At 41.5% G+C, this 16,370-nt stretch overlaps 2 protein-coding genes across 2 annotated transcripts in view; one reads left to right on the plus strand and one right to left on the minus strand.

Annotated features, from left to right (window-relative positions):
- The window catches only part of otofa (otoferlin a), a 60,874-nt gene extending 60,298 nt beyond the window's left edge, over positions 1-576 (minus strand). Inside the window, exon 1 of the mRNA XM_034527568.1 lies at positions 498-576. Within this exon, the coding sequence (XP_034383459.1) occupies positions 498-576 (79 nt within the window). The remainder of the gene's footprint in view (positions 1-497) is intronic.
- A 3,955-nt stretch (positions 577-4,531) lies between these two features.
- fndc1 (fibronectin type III domain containing 1) overlaps positions 4,532-16,370 on the plus strand; it is a 30,295-nt gene continuing 18,456 nt past the window's right edge. The window contains exons 1-6 of the mRNA XM_034527871.1: positions 4,532-4,604; positions 10,339-10,530; positions 11,898-11,966; positions 15,412-15,657; positions 15,855-15,953; positions 16,194-16,311. Coding sequence (XP_034383762.1) covers positions 4,532-4,604; positions 10,339-10,530; positions 11,898-11,966; positions 15,412-15,657; positions 15,855-15,953; positions 16,194-16,311 — 797 coding nt within the window. The remainder of the gene's footprint in view (positions 4,605-10,338; positions 10,531-11,897; positions 11,967-15,411; positions 15,658-15,854; positions 15,954-16,193; positions 16,312-16,370) is intronic.

Below are 16,370 nucleotides of genomic sequence, written 5' to 3' on the forward strand. Positions count from 1 at the left end.
ATCCCCAGGGATGTACAGACGGTTACACATTGCTTTAGCTTTTTGTGGCTATTATAAATAATTTATATTTTAACAATTCAGTCCATGTCCTGACAGTTGGGAAAAATAACTGGATTTAGCTGTGATGAAACATCATTAATTATCATTAACAGGAGTGTAAACCTCTTTTGTCAAATGCAGTTTTATTTCTGTGGTACTTTTAAGCATTTCATTCATGATCTGACTGTGAGAGGGGAGTATGCCAAATTATTATATAAGCAAAATTGGGTTTTTGTGTCGCATAGGCTAATGAGTTATAGATACTCTCTTTCTTATACTTTTAAGACCGATCCAGTTTCCATCCTCGGATAAGAAGCACATTGATGCATGAATCAGAGCGCATGCAACTTTTTACGCAACCGGGACCGCTGATCATTATGATCACTTTGGGAAGCATACATCCAATCTGCACAGCACACCGACAACGTACAGGCTACAACTCAGACACGTTGTCCTACCTCTGAATGTAACTTTGGCGATCCTGTCCCCTTTCCCCCGGAGGTGAGCGGCCGTCTTCAGGTGAACCATGAGAGCCATCATTAGTCCACACTGGTCCGAGGAGTTTTACCCCACACGGAAAGATAAAAACTTGAGCCGATTTGGTGCAATCTGTGTTCAACGATCTTTAGGCGGTCCTCTCCTTGCGCCTGGACACATTGATGGTTTTCCACACGGGCAGCATGTAGAATAATGTTCTGTTGTTGTTGTAACAAACGAAAACAAAAATAGCGAATTAATGATATGCTCCAGTTAACATTTCCTCTCGCTCCGTGCTCCGCCGCCGCTGGGTCTTTCGCACATCTCCGGACTGCCACTTGGTTTTACTCAGCTCGTCGTGCAGGAAGGGCGGGGGTGCGTGCGCTTCAGCCTCAGCGTGGGGATGGATGGGTGGATGGATGGATGGATGGTGGGTGGATGGATGGGTGGATGGATGGTGGGTGGATGCTCTAATTGTGAAAGATCAGTCCAGCTCTGGGATTTGAGGGAGTAAAAGTCTTCTTTATTCATTAGACTACTTTATATCAGATGTATATTATTTATCTTCTCTGCAGACTGCCTGGTCAGTTTATTCAGATATTGTTGCAGTATATTCATAAAGGAGAGTCTATTCCAGTGTAATTTCCATCTTCTTAGACATTTAAATGTTGTATGTTGTACTAAATACAGAGTTTGGATAGTAAAGACATTCGAGTGCTTGTCATAAATAATGACATATTATTTAGGACCGTTGTAAAAAAACAGTCGTCGTCGTCGTCGTCGTCTCGTCCCCCCCCCCCCCCCCCCCCCCCCCCATATGGCTAAATTAAGGTCAGGGTCACATGAGCTTTGCCAGTTGGTCCTGTCTGATGCTGGGCCATGTCGCCATGTTGTACCTGCTGGTTGTAATTCATAAATCTGTAACAAGGAAACACCAGCAGGGAGGCAGCTGTGCCAAGAGTTTCCAAACAGAGTCAGGGTACCCAAAGGATCCCTGGTTCACTAGATGTTGGTACAATTTAAAAGACCAACGCCCTCCCAGAGCAATATGGCATTGGCATTTTCCATGTGTGGGAGCACTTAACATATATATTTGAGAACACCTGCCCAAGCCTTTTTGAAATATGCAACATGTTTAGCGAAGGAAAAGATCTGTTTCCCAGCGGACAAAGGGACAAGATCGGCCCAGTTTATTGGCCCTGCCGAGATATGAAACTGCCTGTCAGATTAATCAAATGATCTGCTCACACAAAAATGAATGCCGGGGGACAATGTAGTCTATCCCTTTGACATGTATATTCAGCAAGTGTGTCACCGAGATTTCCATTATTGTGCACTCCTTCTTTGACATAAATGAGGTGGACAAAATAATAGAAAAGTAACAGTACAGTATAACAGAATACAGCTCAACAGCACCACAAACTACATCCCCCCAAATGATCATATAGTATTTCATAGACAGTTAATTGGATGTTTCTTTTTCTTTCCCTCGACCCAGAAAATAAGGGAAACATACAAAACAATTGTGTAATAATAAAGCTGGCTCAGTGATTCATCATCTCTGTATGTGAGATACACCAAAGGAGCAAGATAAGATAGGATAAAATATATGTTGGTGTCTCCAAGGGGGAAACTTTTCTTGGGCAAGAGTGCTGCCATTAAGTTGCAATCATCTTAAAACAATATGTAGCCAACGAGACATTACAGCTATAGTAGAACCAACACGTGACAAATATGTTGTGGTTGTTATGTTTAAGAGAGGATGGTAAGACAAATGTGACACTTTCCGTGTGACAAAAGAGATCACGTAAACCAGCTGATAGAACTGGAACGCAACACTAATCATATAACTTAAACTCAGCTACATGCAGTCCAAGTTGATACAGTATATCAGCAGAGATTGCAAGCATCATGCCAACTCACGGGGGAATCATAGTCGGACTTGACATAAATAACCTCAAGCATATAACAAGATTGGACACCTTGTACTGAGCCAACTGACGCCTGAGGAGACCCCCTCTGAGTGTGTGTGTGTGTGTGTGTGTGTGTGAGACATTGTCTCTGCACATTTTGCAGGTTTGCTAGGAGCGAGTGAAAGATACAACCCTCTGCTTCGATAAGATTATATGTTTCACTTAAAAAATTTACTCCATTTTGTGCTGACTCGTGCAGCTGCTGCAGTAGTGTGCAAGAGAGAGAGCATGTGTGTGAGAGAGAGAAAGAGAGCGAGAGAGAGAAAGAGTGTGAGAGAGAGCGAGAGACTCAATCAACACTAGTAATTAGTTCATGATGTGGTTTTGAGGGCAGAGACAACATCAAAAAGACAAACTGCAGTTACTTTACTGGCCCCCGAGGGCCTCAAAGATGAGAACTGACACATGTATTGATTATGGCCCTTTTTCTCAGTAACAAATACAGCCTGGAGAGATTGAGTTGTCCCTAGTATTTTTTACAGAGCAGCTACTGTGTGGTGAAAACTTGATGCTTTATTTAAGCCCCAATTTCCTATCTGACCTCCTTAGACTCTGGCTTGAGAGGCCATAAATAATTGGCCGTTGACATCTTTCCCCCAGTGTAGATAAAGGCTCCAACCAACAGAGGGAGATGTTGGTCTGGAGGAAAACCACCTCCAGACACGTGATCAAAGCTGTTTTTTTGTCACTTGATGTTGTATGATGAGCCCATACACACAGATCATTAACAATAAAAAAGGAAATTGCTTAGCATGCATGCATATTATTTCAGTGTGAATTACTGATCAATTAACCCCCGGGCTATGAGATACTGTTAAAAGAGATTTCATAATGAACTTCCTGTCAGTTTGCTGTTAACAAAAAGGTCAAGAGGTTTTACAGCCAAGTCCAAAAAATGTATTGGAAACATCAAGAGCTCTGACATGCAGAGCGTCCTCCAATGTCCGGTGAGGCGGAAAACTCTCCAACTTTAGTGTGATAGTAAGCATGGGCAAAGTAATGAGGATAAAGAGATTTTAATTAAAATGTATAATTAACACTACCTTACAGAACTATAATAGCTATACATCTGGCACAATCTCACACGTGTTAACAGAAGCAACACATCATGTGCATTATATATGCATGTATACATTGTTCTTAGCCTCATTGGAGCACAAACAAAAGCTACAAATACTGTTCAGTCATTTCAATCCCATGTATACCGAGGACATCTGAGATGAAACTTCAACTCTACTGCTGCTTCTGAATATCACCAGTTCTCATAACAATCGTTACAATTGCACACCTTAAATCGTGTCTTGTTGCTCCATCTAGTGGTCGAGTGACTTTAGAATTGAATTGTGCACAGACAGTCCCGTTCTAACACCTGGTGGAGCGAAGGTGTCGTGGAACATGTTGGATCCTAAAGTGGTTCAGGTCTGCAAGAATGAGACCGGAACAGAACAGGTGCAACTGGACTGCGTGCATACATGTTTTTAGATAAGCAACTCCACCGACCTGAAGAACAAAAAAACATTCCTAAACATTATCAGAAAAGCTAGGTGGTTTGTGCTCAACAAATAAAAGAGCTCTATCGTGGAGATATAATGTTCAAAACTCATATATCTGAATTATTCTGGCACTTATCACTGGTTTACATCCTGCAGCCTTTGATTTCTCCCTCCACCTGCCAGAGCTTATAGTTTTGGAATATAATCAGCGGGGCTCCCGGAAGAGGGAGACATTTGGTCAATTTGATTAAAAAGTGTCTTTAGAATATCTGAGAAGAATTCATATTGTAACGGAATCAACCATCGTGTTTGCATAAAATCAAACAATGAACACACGCGTCTTCATTTCCGTTGTTCTCCCTCAGAGTTTAATCAGTAATCGACTGCAGTGGTGTATGAGTGTGGTATTCATTATTGTTTGTTTGAAAGCTTTTTGCAGAAATAAAGCAGCAGAGAGTTCATCGTCAGAAGCTGCAGCGGGAGGGGAGGGGAGGGCCCTCTGCATCCAGCTGGTGCGTCGCTCCGCAGCGGTAGCGCGCCACTCTCAATATGGCTGTAGCCGCAAGCAGGACGCTCTTGGCGCTACTCGTTACGGTTTGCGCACCAAGATGCGGATGGGCAGGTAAAACTTGTATACTTTTGTCCAGAAACGCAAGTGCATGCTTTGCCCTATAATGTTATTCAGTTTGATCACTGCAGAGGCGATGCTGCTTTCTCCTCGTGTGGTTAAGTGATCACATTTGATCCGTTTTCTGCTGCAATCTGTCAGTTTCAGTGCATTCAAATGTAATGTTGTTGTTTTGTTTTTTTAAATCAGAACGTTGATGCTGTTATTTTAAAAGGAAAAGAAAACACTAGAAAGTATCGGTGCGCACGTGCATTTCCATTTCTGTGCGCGTGAGGAATAAACATTTTCCCAGATGCTGCAAATGTCATTTTTTCGTTAAAAAAAAAATAGTTTAACTGTCGCCATTTATAGTGCATTGAACTATTTCATTTAGAGTTTTTGGATTTATCATTGGCAGTTGTGAAAGAGTTAGTTTGAGTGATCCACAACAGCAAATGAGGACTTTGACCGTATTTTAACTGTTGTTACTTTATGTGTGTGGGGGGGGGGGCTCTTAGCAGCAGTCATGGAACAAGTCCTCACCTCATCATAAGCACATGCTGGAGGAACTCGTATCAACAATTGGAAGATGATGATAAATATCAGGCTGTGCTTTCTGCTGAGGAGTACCATGCCAAATGTGTGGCTGATAAATTCATTTTCATGGGTGGGGGCGCTCAAGCTTTCTTTCTGTCAAAGGTCCGCTGGACAGAGTTGCATATCAATCACCAACTATTAGAGAGGAGTGGGTGCATTTTTTTTCCCAAACATTTGAAGTGATTCCAAATGTTTTTTTTACCCACAAGAATTTTTTTTTTTTTGTATCCATGTCAGCCTGGTGATATATCAAATGCATTTACAATTGGTGACAGGCATAGAGACCACAGCACACATGTTTTAAAGTTTCTTCAGTAGTGTTTGTAAAATACATTTTCAGGAGAAGACGCCCACATCCTCTAGAAAGTCAAAATATCAAAAGGGTTTTTGGAAGCCAACGGTTTTGACTGAGTTTAAAGGCCACGTTTCAAGCCAGCATTTCTTTATTTTCTCCCTTTTTATTCAACATACTCAGTCCACTTATTTTTTCAGTCGATCACAAGTTTCTATACGTCTCCTTCTCAACTGTAAGCACTTAGTGCATGAGGCCTTTGCTTTCTCTGAATATAGGCAGCTGCTACTTGTTGTGGTCTTTTCGTCTGCAGTGTTTTCTTTTCCATCGTTTAGGAAGTCTTTTCAGAGCGGTCATGCACTTATTTTGCAACACTCTGCTTCTCATTCGTTCCCCTAGACATTCACACCTGGGAGTGACTCAATACGAACAGTTCACTGCTGCAGGCCACCGAGCAGCTCTCTCTCGGGTGTTTTGACAGTAGATTTTAAGGGAGAGGAAAGTGTTACTCGTTCATTTTCTCCACTCACACGTCATCAGCTTGTTAGTTTAAAATTCTTTACAAAAATGGATGGAATTGGGCACTTGGGAATATATGGACACCTAGGCAGCAGCAGTGCAAATACAGTTTATTTGGCTAATAAATAATCTCACGTCTTCCATGCAGCCACAGTCCACCAACTCCTGAGTGTGGAGGGTAATTGGGACAGAGAATGAGGGGAAAAAAGCGAATCATGTCTTTGCAGGCCAGTGGAATTTAATTTCTCTGCTCCACTTAACATGCTGGAATTCTGCAGGAGCTCCCGGTCACAGATCTAACAGAAAACGTTTAGGAGCAGGAACTTCATAACTTTGCGTTGGGAAAATATGATACAGATCAAATATTCCTCATATTTTCCACAACACTGGGTTTGTTTGATCACCTGACATGGCCTGACCCGGTGCCCCCGCCCACCTGCAAATTGGCTGCCTGTCAAACCTGTCAGCGATGGCGTGTCTCGTGTCATGATGTCATCTCTAGTGCGGCTCCAGTTGTTTTAAACAAGTACCACCTGGGCCATGAGCATACGTGTCACAGCACAGTAGATGTCAGCATACCAAGTGATTTGGAGGAAGATATAGCATAAACCAACAGCATAAGATGTCAGTCTTCATCAGCGATGCAGCAATTGAATTGTTTGGGAAGTCTGTTGGTTCAAGCTTTTGACCACCAAGACTGAAATGCTCGGCTTCTGTTGGTAAATGTCACATGTAATGTGGTCTGTGTGTATGCACGTAACCCTCCAAAGTTAAACAATTACTCACTTGAGGTTGTTGCTTTCAATACAATGTGCTCTCAGTCAAATTTCCCTTTTTAATAGAACTTCACTCACAATATTAAAATGACAGAATCTAGTTTGAGCGTCTGGTGATTGATGCCTGGTGTGTCGGCTGTATGGCAATATGGATTACTGGGAAGAGTTTATTGAAGGTCGGAGGTCAGAGCGATGCTGACAGAGGTGCTTCAAAGAATTCTGCAGCCCCTGGCAAGCTCTGACAGCACCACCCAGATGAAGTTATGTTCACAGAGGCAGCTCAAATTAATTTTGATATATAATCAAGTCCCACGTAGTTTCTTGGATCCGAGCCGCTATTGTCAAAAGAATAGTTCAACATTTCGGGAAGTATTTACATTTTGGGAAAAATACATTTGAGCTGCTTCTATGAACATAATTGCATCTGCTGTCAGAGCTTGCCAAGGGCTGCAGAATTCTTTGTAGCACCTCTGTCCCTCTGACCTCTGACCTTCAGTAAACTCTTCCCAGTGATCAACATTGTCATAAAGCTGACACTCCAGACTGAGAGCACGACCATAGGCACACCGGCACATCAATCACCAGACCGTCAAACTAGATACTGTCACAGCCATTCTACAGAATAGACTGTCAATGTGATTTTATAGGGACTATTTGTTGTATTTCCACTGAAAACTGTTCACAGTGAACTTTGATGTTGAATGTTTTCAAGGCTTGAGCCCCACAATAATACATTAATAAATTATATATTTGGGTGAACCAGCCCTTTAAATAACGTCAAGGGTGGTTGATGACTTTCGTGACTCAGTCTGACCAATCAAAAGTGTGTTTGTTTGTTTCTCCATCGGACAGCCACTCACAATACAAAATAAGACACAAGATAGATAGATAATTACAAAAGTATCAGATTTTGTTGATCCCTGCCTGGTGATTTCGGTCTTGTTTCTTGGAACTTACAGAATGGACGGTCTTAGCTTGATATTGTGACACTTCATTGTTAATCCGTCCACACATACCTCGTTCAACACACACACCTTCACTGCTGATCCTGATGCAAGTTTGTGAAAGAAGACCGTTTTTAGGAGTTAATGTCAAACACATTAGCGGTGAGCTGGGGGTCAGAGTTTGGGATTTGGAGTGTGAGGTGAGAAGGTGCTCTTGTAAAAGTGGAGCACATTGCAGGTGCATGAGCACAAGTATTTTGTGGAGTTCTTTGACTTTAGGGCTTACCTGCATAATACTACTTGTACCAAAGTACACATGCACATACACGTTTGTCTGTCTTTCTCACTCTCTCTTTAACGCACACTTTATTTTATCAATAAAAGACAATGACCCTCAGGCCCTGATTCTTTACATACTTAATACTTTGTCTCACTCAATCACACTCTGTCCGTCTTTTAATGTTATATTATTGCCCGGGTTTCCCATGGCAACGCACTGAAATCAAGCCTCCCTCTGTAAGATTATGATGTTACAACAGCTCCGTTGCTTAACGGCTTCCAACACTGTTTATTCTTGGATGGCAATCATGCATATGCTGTGCTAGAAGGAGTCTTGATTTAATCAGAAATATCTGGTTAGCCCTTGGATCATACATTTCCAGAGAGGCCAAATCACAGAATGATGTCTGGACAGAGGAGCAGATCCTTCCCTACGTAATACATGGCCTTATTGAAAACAGGCTAGGAGTGGTTGAAGTTTGTCCAGACTTGTGTCTATGGAGTCTGCCACTAACAGCTGATACAATTTACTCAACTGTAACCCTGCATTAATGAGGATATAATGAGGAGAGTTGCACTCAAAGTCTGTATCTCAGGGTTTGTGCTAACTGAACAGCAGAAACAGCAAGGAGTTAATGCACTTAATAGAGAGACAACAATGTAGGTCTCTGAAGAGCTGCGACCATCTGTAAACTGCAGCACAAGAGGACTGACCGAGATAATCATTTCTAAAAGTGAAAAATTAAAGTGCAAATCCAGCTGGGTGCACACCTGCAAACAACAATATTTCATAGCGATACAGTCATTTTGTGATGACGCAAAACTGAAACAGCTGCTATAAACATTTGGGGAGCAGAAACAGAGAATCTTAAGGACCAGCTGTTTAGGATGCGGACAGACAACACTGACATTTATTTTGTAACAACGATGAATTACCAGCTTGCCAATAAACCCTTCACCACATTATCACAACACTCTGCCCATCAGCTCTTTGGAGCACTTTATCATTTTTCAGTTCATCCTTTGGTCCAATACAATAACCTCAGCGCTCTCATCAGCACATTTTCAGCTGCTATTTAAAAGTGAAGCTAAATGAAGGTGAATATTGGATGTACCTCCATCAGGAGGACATAAACAAGGCTCTGAATAAATGCTAATGTTTTTATATTTGCCGTTATGTGTTAATAGGCAACACTTTTCTAACATGCTGCCATTAATTAAGTACGAGCTATAAAATATGTCTTGTATTGGCTGAATTGATTAGAAACATCCAATCAGATTCATGCTGGTGTGAAGTCATTATCTGTCACGTAATCATGGTTACGGTTCGGCCCCCCTAACCTCCTCCTTGTGCTTAGCCATTGTAGTAACTTAACAAAGATTTCATGTTCATGTATATTATTAATTAATGCTATTAATTAGTTCTCTCAGCAGAATCATTATACAAGAGTCTCTAACTGTATAACCTGCTAAAAGAGAGCAAGACAATGCAATTCACATACATTGATGTGTATTATGTGGGTCGGGGTTGTAAATAAGTATTAAGCACTTTTCTTACTATGCTTTTACAAATGTCTCCTTAATTATGTTGACTCAGCATCCATGCCAACTCTCAGACACAAGGCCATTATTAAGTGGTTGTTTTTAATTTCCCATGCTTGTACTCAGTCCCATGTGGGAGCTTTTAGCAGCTTTTCTTCTTTCATACAAGCTGAATTCATAAAATTATATTGCATTGCAGTCACGCTCAATGCTTTACTTCATTCTCTGTGTGTATACCATTGGCCTGTTGTGTAACTGTTCTTTCACCCCTACATTGCATTAGCATGCAAACCAAAAGAAGATCAAAGAAGCAGTTCTGTCCAAAACACAGTGGTGGCACCATTTTCTTTGTTTTGTTTAGAGTAAATCTAGCCAAGAGGGAGACTCAAGATTTTCTATTGTCCTGAGCCTTCAGCTATTTCAGCAAATCCTTATATATATATTTAACTATCAAAACATTTTGCTGCTTTACATGTTTATGCTTCATCAGAATCAGAAGTTACTTTAAATGCCGAGAATGATAAGAGGAAATTGTACTGGTGGCATTGAACAAGAGGTTTAACATCTTTGTTGGAGCTGATGTTACTGTCCAATGCTGCACCACCCGCCATAACAAATTCCTTGTATGTGAAAACATAGTTGTCAATAAAAGGTTTTGATTCTGATAAGCTTGAACATAGAACCGCGTACTGCGACAGTGTCTTGGGGCAGCAAGCTTTTATGATAAGGGGTATAGATGGATAACTGTTCAAATAAACGTAATGCAGACTCAATCGATCCTGACGTCATTTGTTTTGCAGCAGAGAAGCCCCTACGTTCACAAAATGGGAAACAGACATCTGCGGATAAGGGCTTGAGAGAGAGCTGGCAGCCTTCTATTCATCTGGATGGAAGACCTGTGGACCGCTTCATCATCAGCTCCAACAAACCCACAAGGTCGCACCGCTTCACTAAAGGAAAGGACAGTCGCTTGCATCTACTGGAGGATGTAGGTAAGGCAGAAACATGGAGAAAGTTAAGAAGACAGGGGGGCGAGTAAGACGAGGACGAGAGACAATTCTCTGAGGATGTTTGAGATGGTGTGATGTGAAGAAATCAAGTGGGAGCTGATGAGTATGTTTCTTAGAGGCCTGAAGTCACACTGCAAACCAAAAAAGTCATTTAGGGGAAAACAAATGCATGGAGAGCAAGAAAGTGAGGTTTCACGTAAAGTATGGAGTAACTTCAGATCCCTGAGTTCTGCACTTTCTCAAGACAAGTGCCAAGACTAAGGAGCGGGATGAGCAAAGCTGTGTACAAAGCAGAGATGCCAAGGGGGTAAAGAGTATGCATGCATGTACTATTGATTTGTATCAAAGGATTACTTCATCATTGGATGTCTTGTCATCCGAATTTGACATTCAGACAGAAAGAAAGAGCACTTGAGGGTGATGGCGTGCGTGACCGGCAGTCAACCGTCTGCAGACAGAGGTTATTTTAAGCTTAAGAAGGACATTATTTGTAGGTCTTAAAGGCTCCTTCACTCCTAATCCTGCCTTGTAAAACACAAGTCAAGTCTTGTGTTTCTATAGAGTTTGCAGTGTTGACACAGTCTAGTCTGCTTTTGTCATTATTCCATTTTCCTCTGTCCTTGGCATCTTAAAGCCATACTTCATCAGCAGCTCAGAGTCTGCAGCCAACCCTTTTTTTCCACATCCAAACACAGCCCAGCTCCTTTAATCCAGTCCCCTCTGTTGTGGTCACTTGCTCTGTGTTCTACATGTGTATGTTTGTTGGTGATTGTGGTCGAGGATGGGCTGGATCCAAGTATAGACTCATGCATTGTCTTGTGTGTCAGTGCATTCTCATAAGCATCGTGATACTTTCATGTTGATGTGAGTGTGTGTGTGTGTCGTCTAGAGTGTGCTGTGGCGGCCTTGTGGTCTCTCCATCTCTGGTGCAGTTTGTCATAACTCTCTTGCGACCGAGCAGCGTCTAATTGTTGCTTTTCCAGAAATTCCTTGCAGATCGAGTGTTGTTCCCTCAGCAGCACGAGAGCAGCATTAGTAGTAATAAATAACACCATGCTCTTTTGCATACCATTAATGTGACTGGCCATCCGCTGTTACAGTGAGACGAGACTTAACAGGAACCACATGGGGTGAGAAGGGGGACAGCTTTTCTCACTGATAAGAGGAAAAACTAATTCCAGACATTTAAAGTTGACCATAAAAAAGAAAAAAGAAAATGTTCACTTACATATGTCGTCATCAAGTTATTCTGTAAATCTGAGTTTCTTTTTTCAAATTTGTATAATGTGTATGCTTGCTTGCCAAGTTGCTGTACATCATTTAACATTTGCCTTTGTTTTATTTTTCAGACCCTGAATGGGTTAACCTGGATGGCTTTGCTGTGTTGGGTGGTGCACCTGTCAGGAACTCATCAGCAGGTAAACTTGATCTCAAAGCATCTTTACCAACATTATATTGGAGGGATGTGTCTCAGTTAACAGCCGTACATATGTGGTTGAATCCTTTAAAAGTGGTTTGTTGAAATTATCTGCTGTCATCATGGATATAAACGGAACCGCTGACTCTAATGGGATGATTCCCAATTCAATGTCTTAGGGCTCACTTGTTCTGTCCTTTACACTCCCTTGGCCATGACTCATAAGTTCCCATCTATTTAGCTAGGTCCGTTTTTCTTGCTGGTGATCCAAATTTTACTTTTAACAATTTCTTTGTCTTTAATATGGAAGTTACGGTAATTATCACATATTTATAGTCGCTGCTTTCAACAGACTGTAAAATGCAGAGAAAAGAACTAGCAGGCAAAAAAGTGTGTCATCATAGTGAAGTATTGACATATTTTTGTGCACAGTCAATTATTTGAATCAATCATTTAATACAAAATTAATCGCAAAGCAAGTTTTCAATTGTGTACATTTTATTTTTTTTTATTTTACCTGCATTTGTTAAATAACTATCGGTTTAATTCTGTGTGGTGTAATGGGGCATCTGGGCATGTAAGCCTATGTCATGTAAACACTTACTAGACACAAATAGACACTCGTGTTTGTACTGTTCCACATGGACATTTTAGTCTTCAAAATGGACAATTAAGTCTCTCCAAACCACTTGACTTGGCAAGTCCTTGTGCGGCGATGGGGAACATCAAGAAAACCCATCAAAGTCCAGACTGAAAGGATCAGGACCAGCAATTGGATCCAGGAACTTTCTTGCTGTCAGGCGACACTGCTAACCACTGAACAACCGGGCCACTCTGGATTTTCAGTTGTATTTGTTTGAGGCAGAGCCGCTCTGGAGACACAGCTAGTCATATTTGTTGCGTTTAACCTCCGTGAATGGATCCAAAGCTCTACTGTGTTTCTGGCAAAGTAATGCTAGAATAACGCCTAGTGAAAAGCTTAGCTTAAGTTATCTAGCAAGCTACGGGCTATTGTTAATCCCTGTTAACTGACTTTGTTTGGATATATAGGCTACAGGCTACTGGCCTACTGCTACTGATGTGTTTCCTATTCATCTGGACATATTTGAAACTAAACCCCTGGATGAGGAAAATAGCTTATTCATTTATATAAAGTCCCCTGGTAATTTGAGAACAGTCGAGTGTGCTATCCTATTGGGTACACAGAGACAGCCTGATACTGAGAAGGTGTGGCCTCCATCTTCAAGCCCCTCCTAACTGCATTTGTAATTTACTTGTAGTCAAGCTTACTTGTAGTAATATGGCAGAAATCTTAATCATGGCATTTTTAAATGAGCATTAATATGCAGGAAACAATTTGTGTATACATTTACATTTACAACACACAACAACATAAACAATTTAACGATTAAACACAAACAACTGTTAAATATAATTTATCTTACTGCCAACCCAAAACTTTAACCCGACTTAAGTTTGCACTATATTTTAGGTTAGCAAATTAGCCCAGTTAAAACATTAAGATTATATTATTTGTTATATTATATAAGCTGATAGCTTGTTAATAAATGATTAAATGCAAATGATGAACAAAGCCATGAAGCATACGTGTTGTATTTTGATTGGACGTTTTTTTTGCCATTGGTTTGCCAGTTAGCGAGCTAATTGTCTTTGTCAGATGAGACTTTTTCCTAACTCCAATGACACCCATAATAATTAAACTGTGGCCAAACTGAGCAATGTGACCAATCCCAACAATGTATGTTTGTTAAGTTTAGATTTGCTTTTGAAGCTGGTGAAATATCAAAGATAAAGGAATAAAACCCCTATTTCCTTCAGCTGTAAGCACACACATTCTTCAGCATCCGCCTGAATACACTGAGGTGGGTCTCCGCTGTAGCGGTGGTATGTCTGTCTATCTGGAGGCCAGCCTCACAGCACCTCCGACCATCAAGTTTCCAGGAAAAGAAAAAGGCTTTGGCAAATACGATCGCTGCGGAGTCCATGGTTTAGTGGTCTGCGGCATGACCGCCGGGGCCAAACTATGCACTGTGACAGCTTTCCAGAGAGACAAAAAGAGGAAGAAGAAAATAAGGAAAAGGAGATACAGGCTGATTAAAACCAAATGTTTTCTTTTTAAAGTCAGATAGTAAAAGGAGAGATGGTCAAACAGGTACAGTGGATATAAAAAAGAGGATGGGCACATTTTATTGTTATTCTTTACAGTATTTGCTCAGTCAGTCAAAAATGTATTATCAAATCAACACAAAGAATGCAAGTTTGGACACAATTTAATTTTAAGAAACTAAGATTCAGGCGCAAGCATGCAAGCAAAACACTAGCAACTGTTGACAGTTATGTGATTTGTAATAAACAAAATAAAACTCAACAACAGATGTGATCCTGTTTAGATGAAGTTTAACTGGCTACCATTATGATGGGACAGTTTGCTGTAACAGAGGAGAGGCACGTACAGAACAGATTATCCATGAAACTTGTGCAGGAGTAGGAGAATCTTGGAGAGAAAATGTTTTCAACAGGAAAAGCAACATCCAAGAGAGATAGTTGTTGCATTACCAAACAGCCACTTGTCTAGATCCAAAGGGGAGAAACGCACTCAGCTGTGCTGGCAGGACAGACAGAAGGATACAGAAAGACATACTTCACGAGAAAAAGGGAGAGTTTCCCGGGAGATCTTCTGGTGTGCTTTCATACTCCTCTTCACATCCTCTTTGTGTCATGTTTGTATCCCCCACATATACAAGTGTCATGGTGGAAGTCCACCTGCACTAAAACTCCCCCTCTCTCCCTTTTTCAGCTGAAGAAAACCTTTTGGGTGTGGTGTCCTCTGTTGGAAAACCTTTCAGTTGGCCTACCCTACCTGTTCGCAAAAAAGGAAAACCACATCAAACCACTTTTTTTATCCTTATAACCACTTGTCAAATCCACTTTCTTACACGAGCTGACCAAGCAGTACTTACCCAGCTGTGCATGCAGCTATCCTGATGGGAAACTGGGCAGGTCCTTCTCATCTGACAGTGATTATGAGAAACAGATGAATGAGATGGAGGGAGGAGAGGAAAGAAAGAAGAGTTTCTTTGTTTTATGCCAATGCTATCGAACACTGCAGCCAGGTGAGGGAGATTGTCTGGCTGTTTAAGTCAATGTCTGAGTCGTTATCCAAGATGGAGTCACTATTACGGTGGAATTGAAGAAGGAAGCAGGACACCAGCCATTGGAGCAGATGACACAGTACTGCGCAATGTCCCTTGTGTTACTACTGACATGTAATTATGTGTTCATCAGTCTGCAGATGTGTCTTGAGTTGAGTAATTATACTCAATGGTTTTTCCATGGCAGTTAGTTTCAACAAGACCCCAAAGACAAATCCAGCACAGATTATGATTGAACTCTTACCTTTGCCCTCCATTATCATCCACCACCAGGTCAAGTCAGGTCTTCACACACTGCTGTAAGACATCAGCCTTCAATACGGCGGGCCGCCAGGGGGAACAGAACAGCCCACCCATTGGGAGTGTCTAATTCCAGGACACACAAGAGGGCCCCTCAGTCCTCCTCGGGTCCCAGGCAGCCTGAGAGAGCTTTGCCAGGTGCTCCCCCATTGGAAAGGAGACGCCAACACCACACCAAGCCTCAATCTGACCAGAGAAACCGAAAGACAGCCAAACTAAGTAAGAGGACTCGCATTCTACACCATTAACCAACCAGATTGAAGTGCAAAGCTTTCAGTTTCAGTAAATGATGAGGCTGAAGGATTCCAAACTTAATTTGGCAACATTTAAATAAAAAATTCTCTAGCTAAATGTATATATCTTTAGTGTCCATAGTGTAAATCCTGGCCGTGCCTGATATCCCTTTCTATTCATAGCATCTGAGTCCGTTCATGTGGTGTCACTGCAGGCAGAGAAAGCCCCAGGCCAGAGCGCACCCGCCAACAGAGCAGTCGCAACCAAAACAACTACACCAGGTACCTACAGGTTTACAGAGAATCGCTGCATTCCTCTACACATTTATCTGCCTTATTTTCATTATAAATATCTTAGAAGACTGCATTGATCCCTGCGGAAGTGCATTTGTTTGTCATGTTGACACAAATGTGAGAAACCACAGGACGACCAATAACCAAAATGACCTACATTTTAATATTGGTTTGGAGCTAGACATTTTTGTCTCTACATCTTTGTGTGTGTCTATGTCTGTTGTCCAGAGCCACCGGAGTATGAGGCCAAGGACGTCAGTGTCCGGGTCATGTCTCCTCAGTCAGTCCTCATCTCCTGGGTTGACCCAGCTGTTGAGATGGGAAAGGTCGGCCCTGGGGTAATAAGGTGGGAATTTGTTGAAGTTTGGTGGAAGAAAAAGGATTACTAAAAAAGATTCACTGAGT

This window comes from Cyclopterus lumpus, chromosome 24, assembly GCF_009769545.1.
Source record: "Cyclopterus lumpus isolate fCycLum1 chromosome 24, fCycLum1.pri, whole genome shotgun sequence".
Taxonomy (NCBI): domain Eukaryota; kingdom Metazoa; phylum Chordata; class Actinopteri; order Perciformes; family Cyclopteridae; genus Cyclopterus; species Cyclopterus lumpus.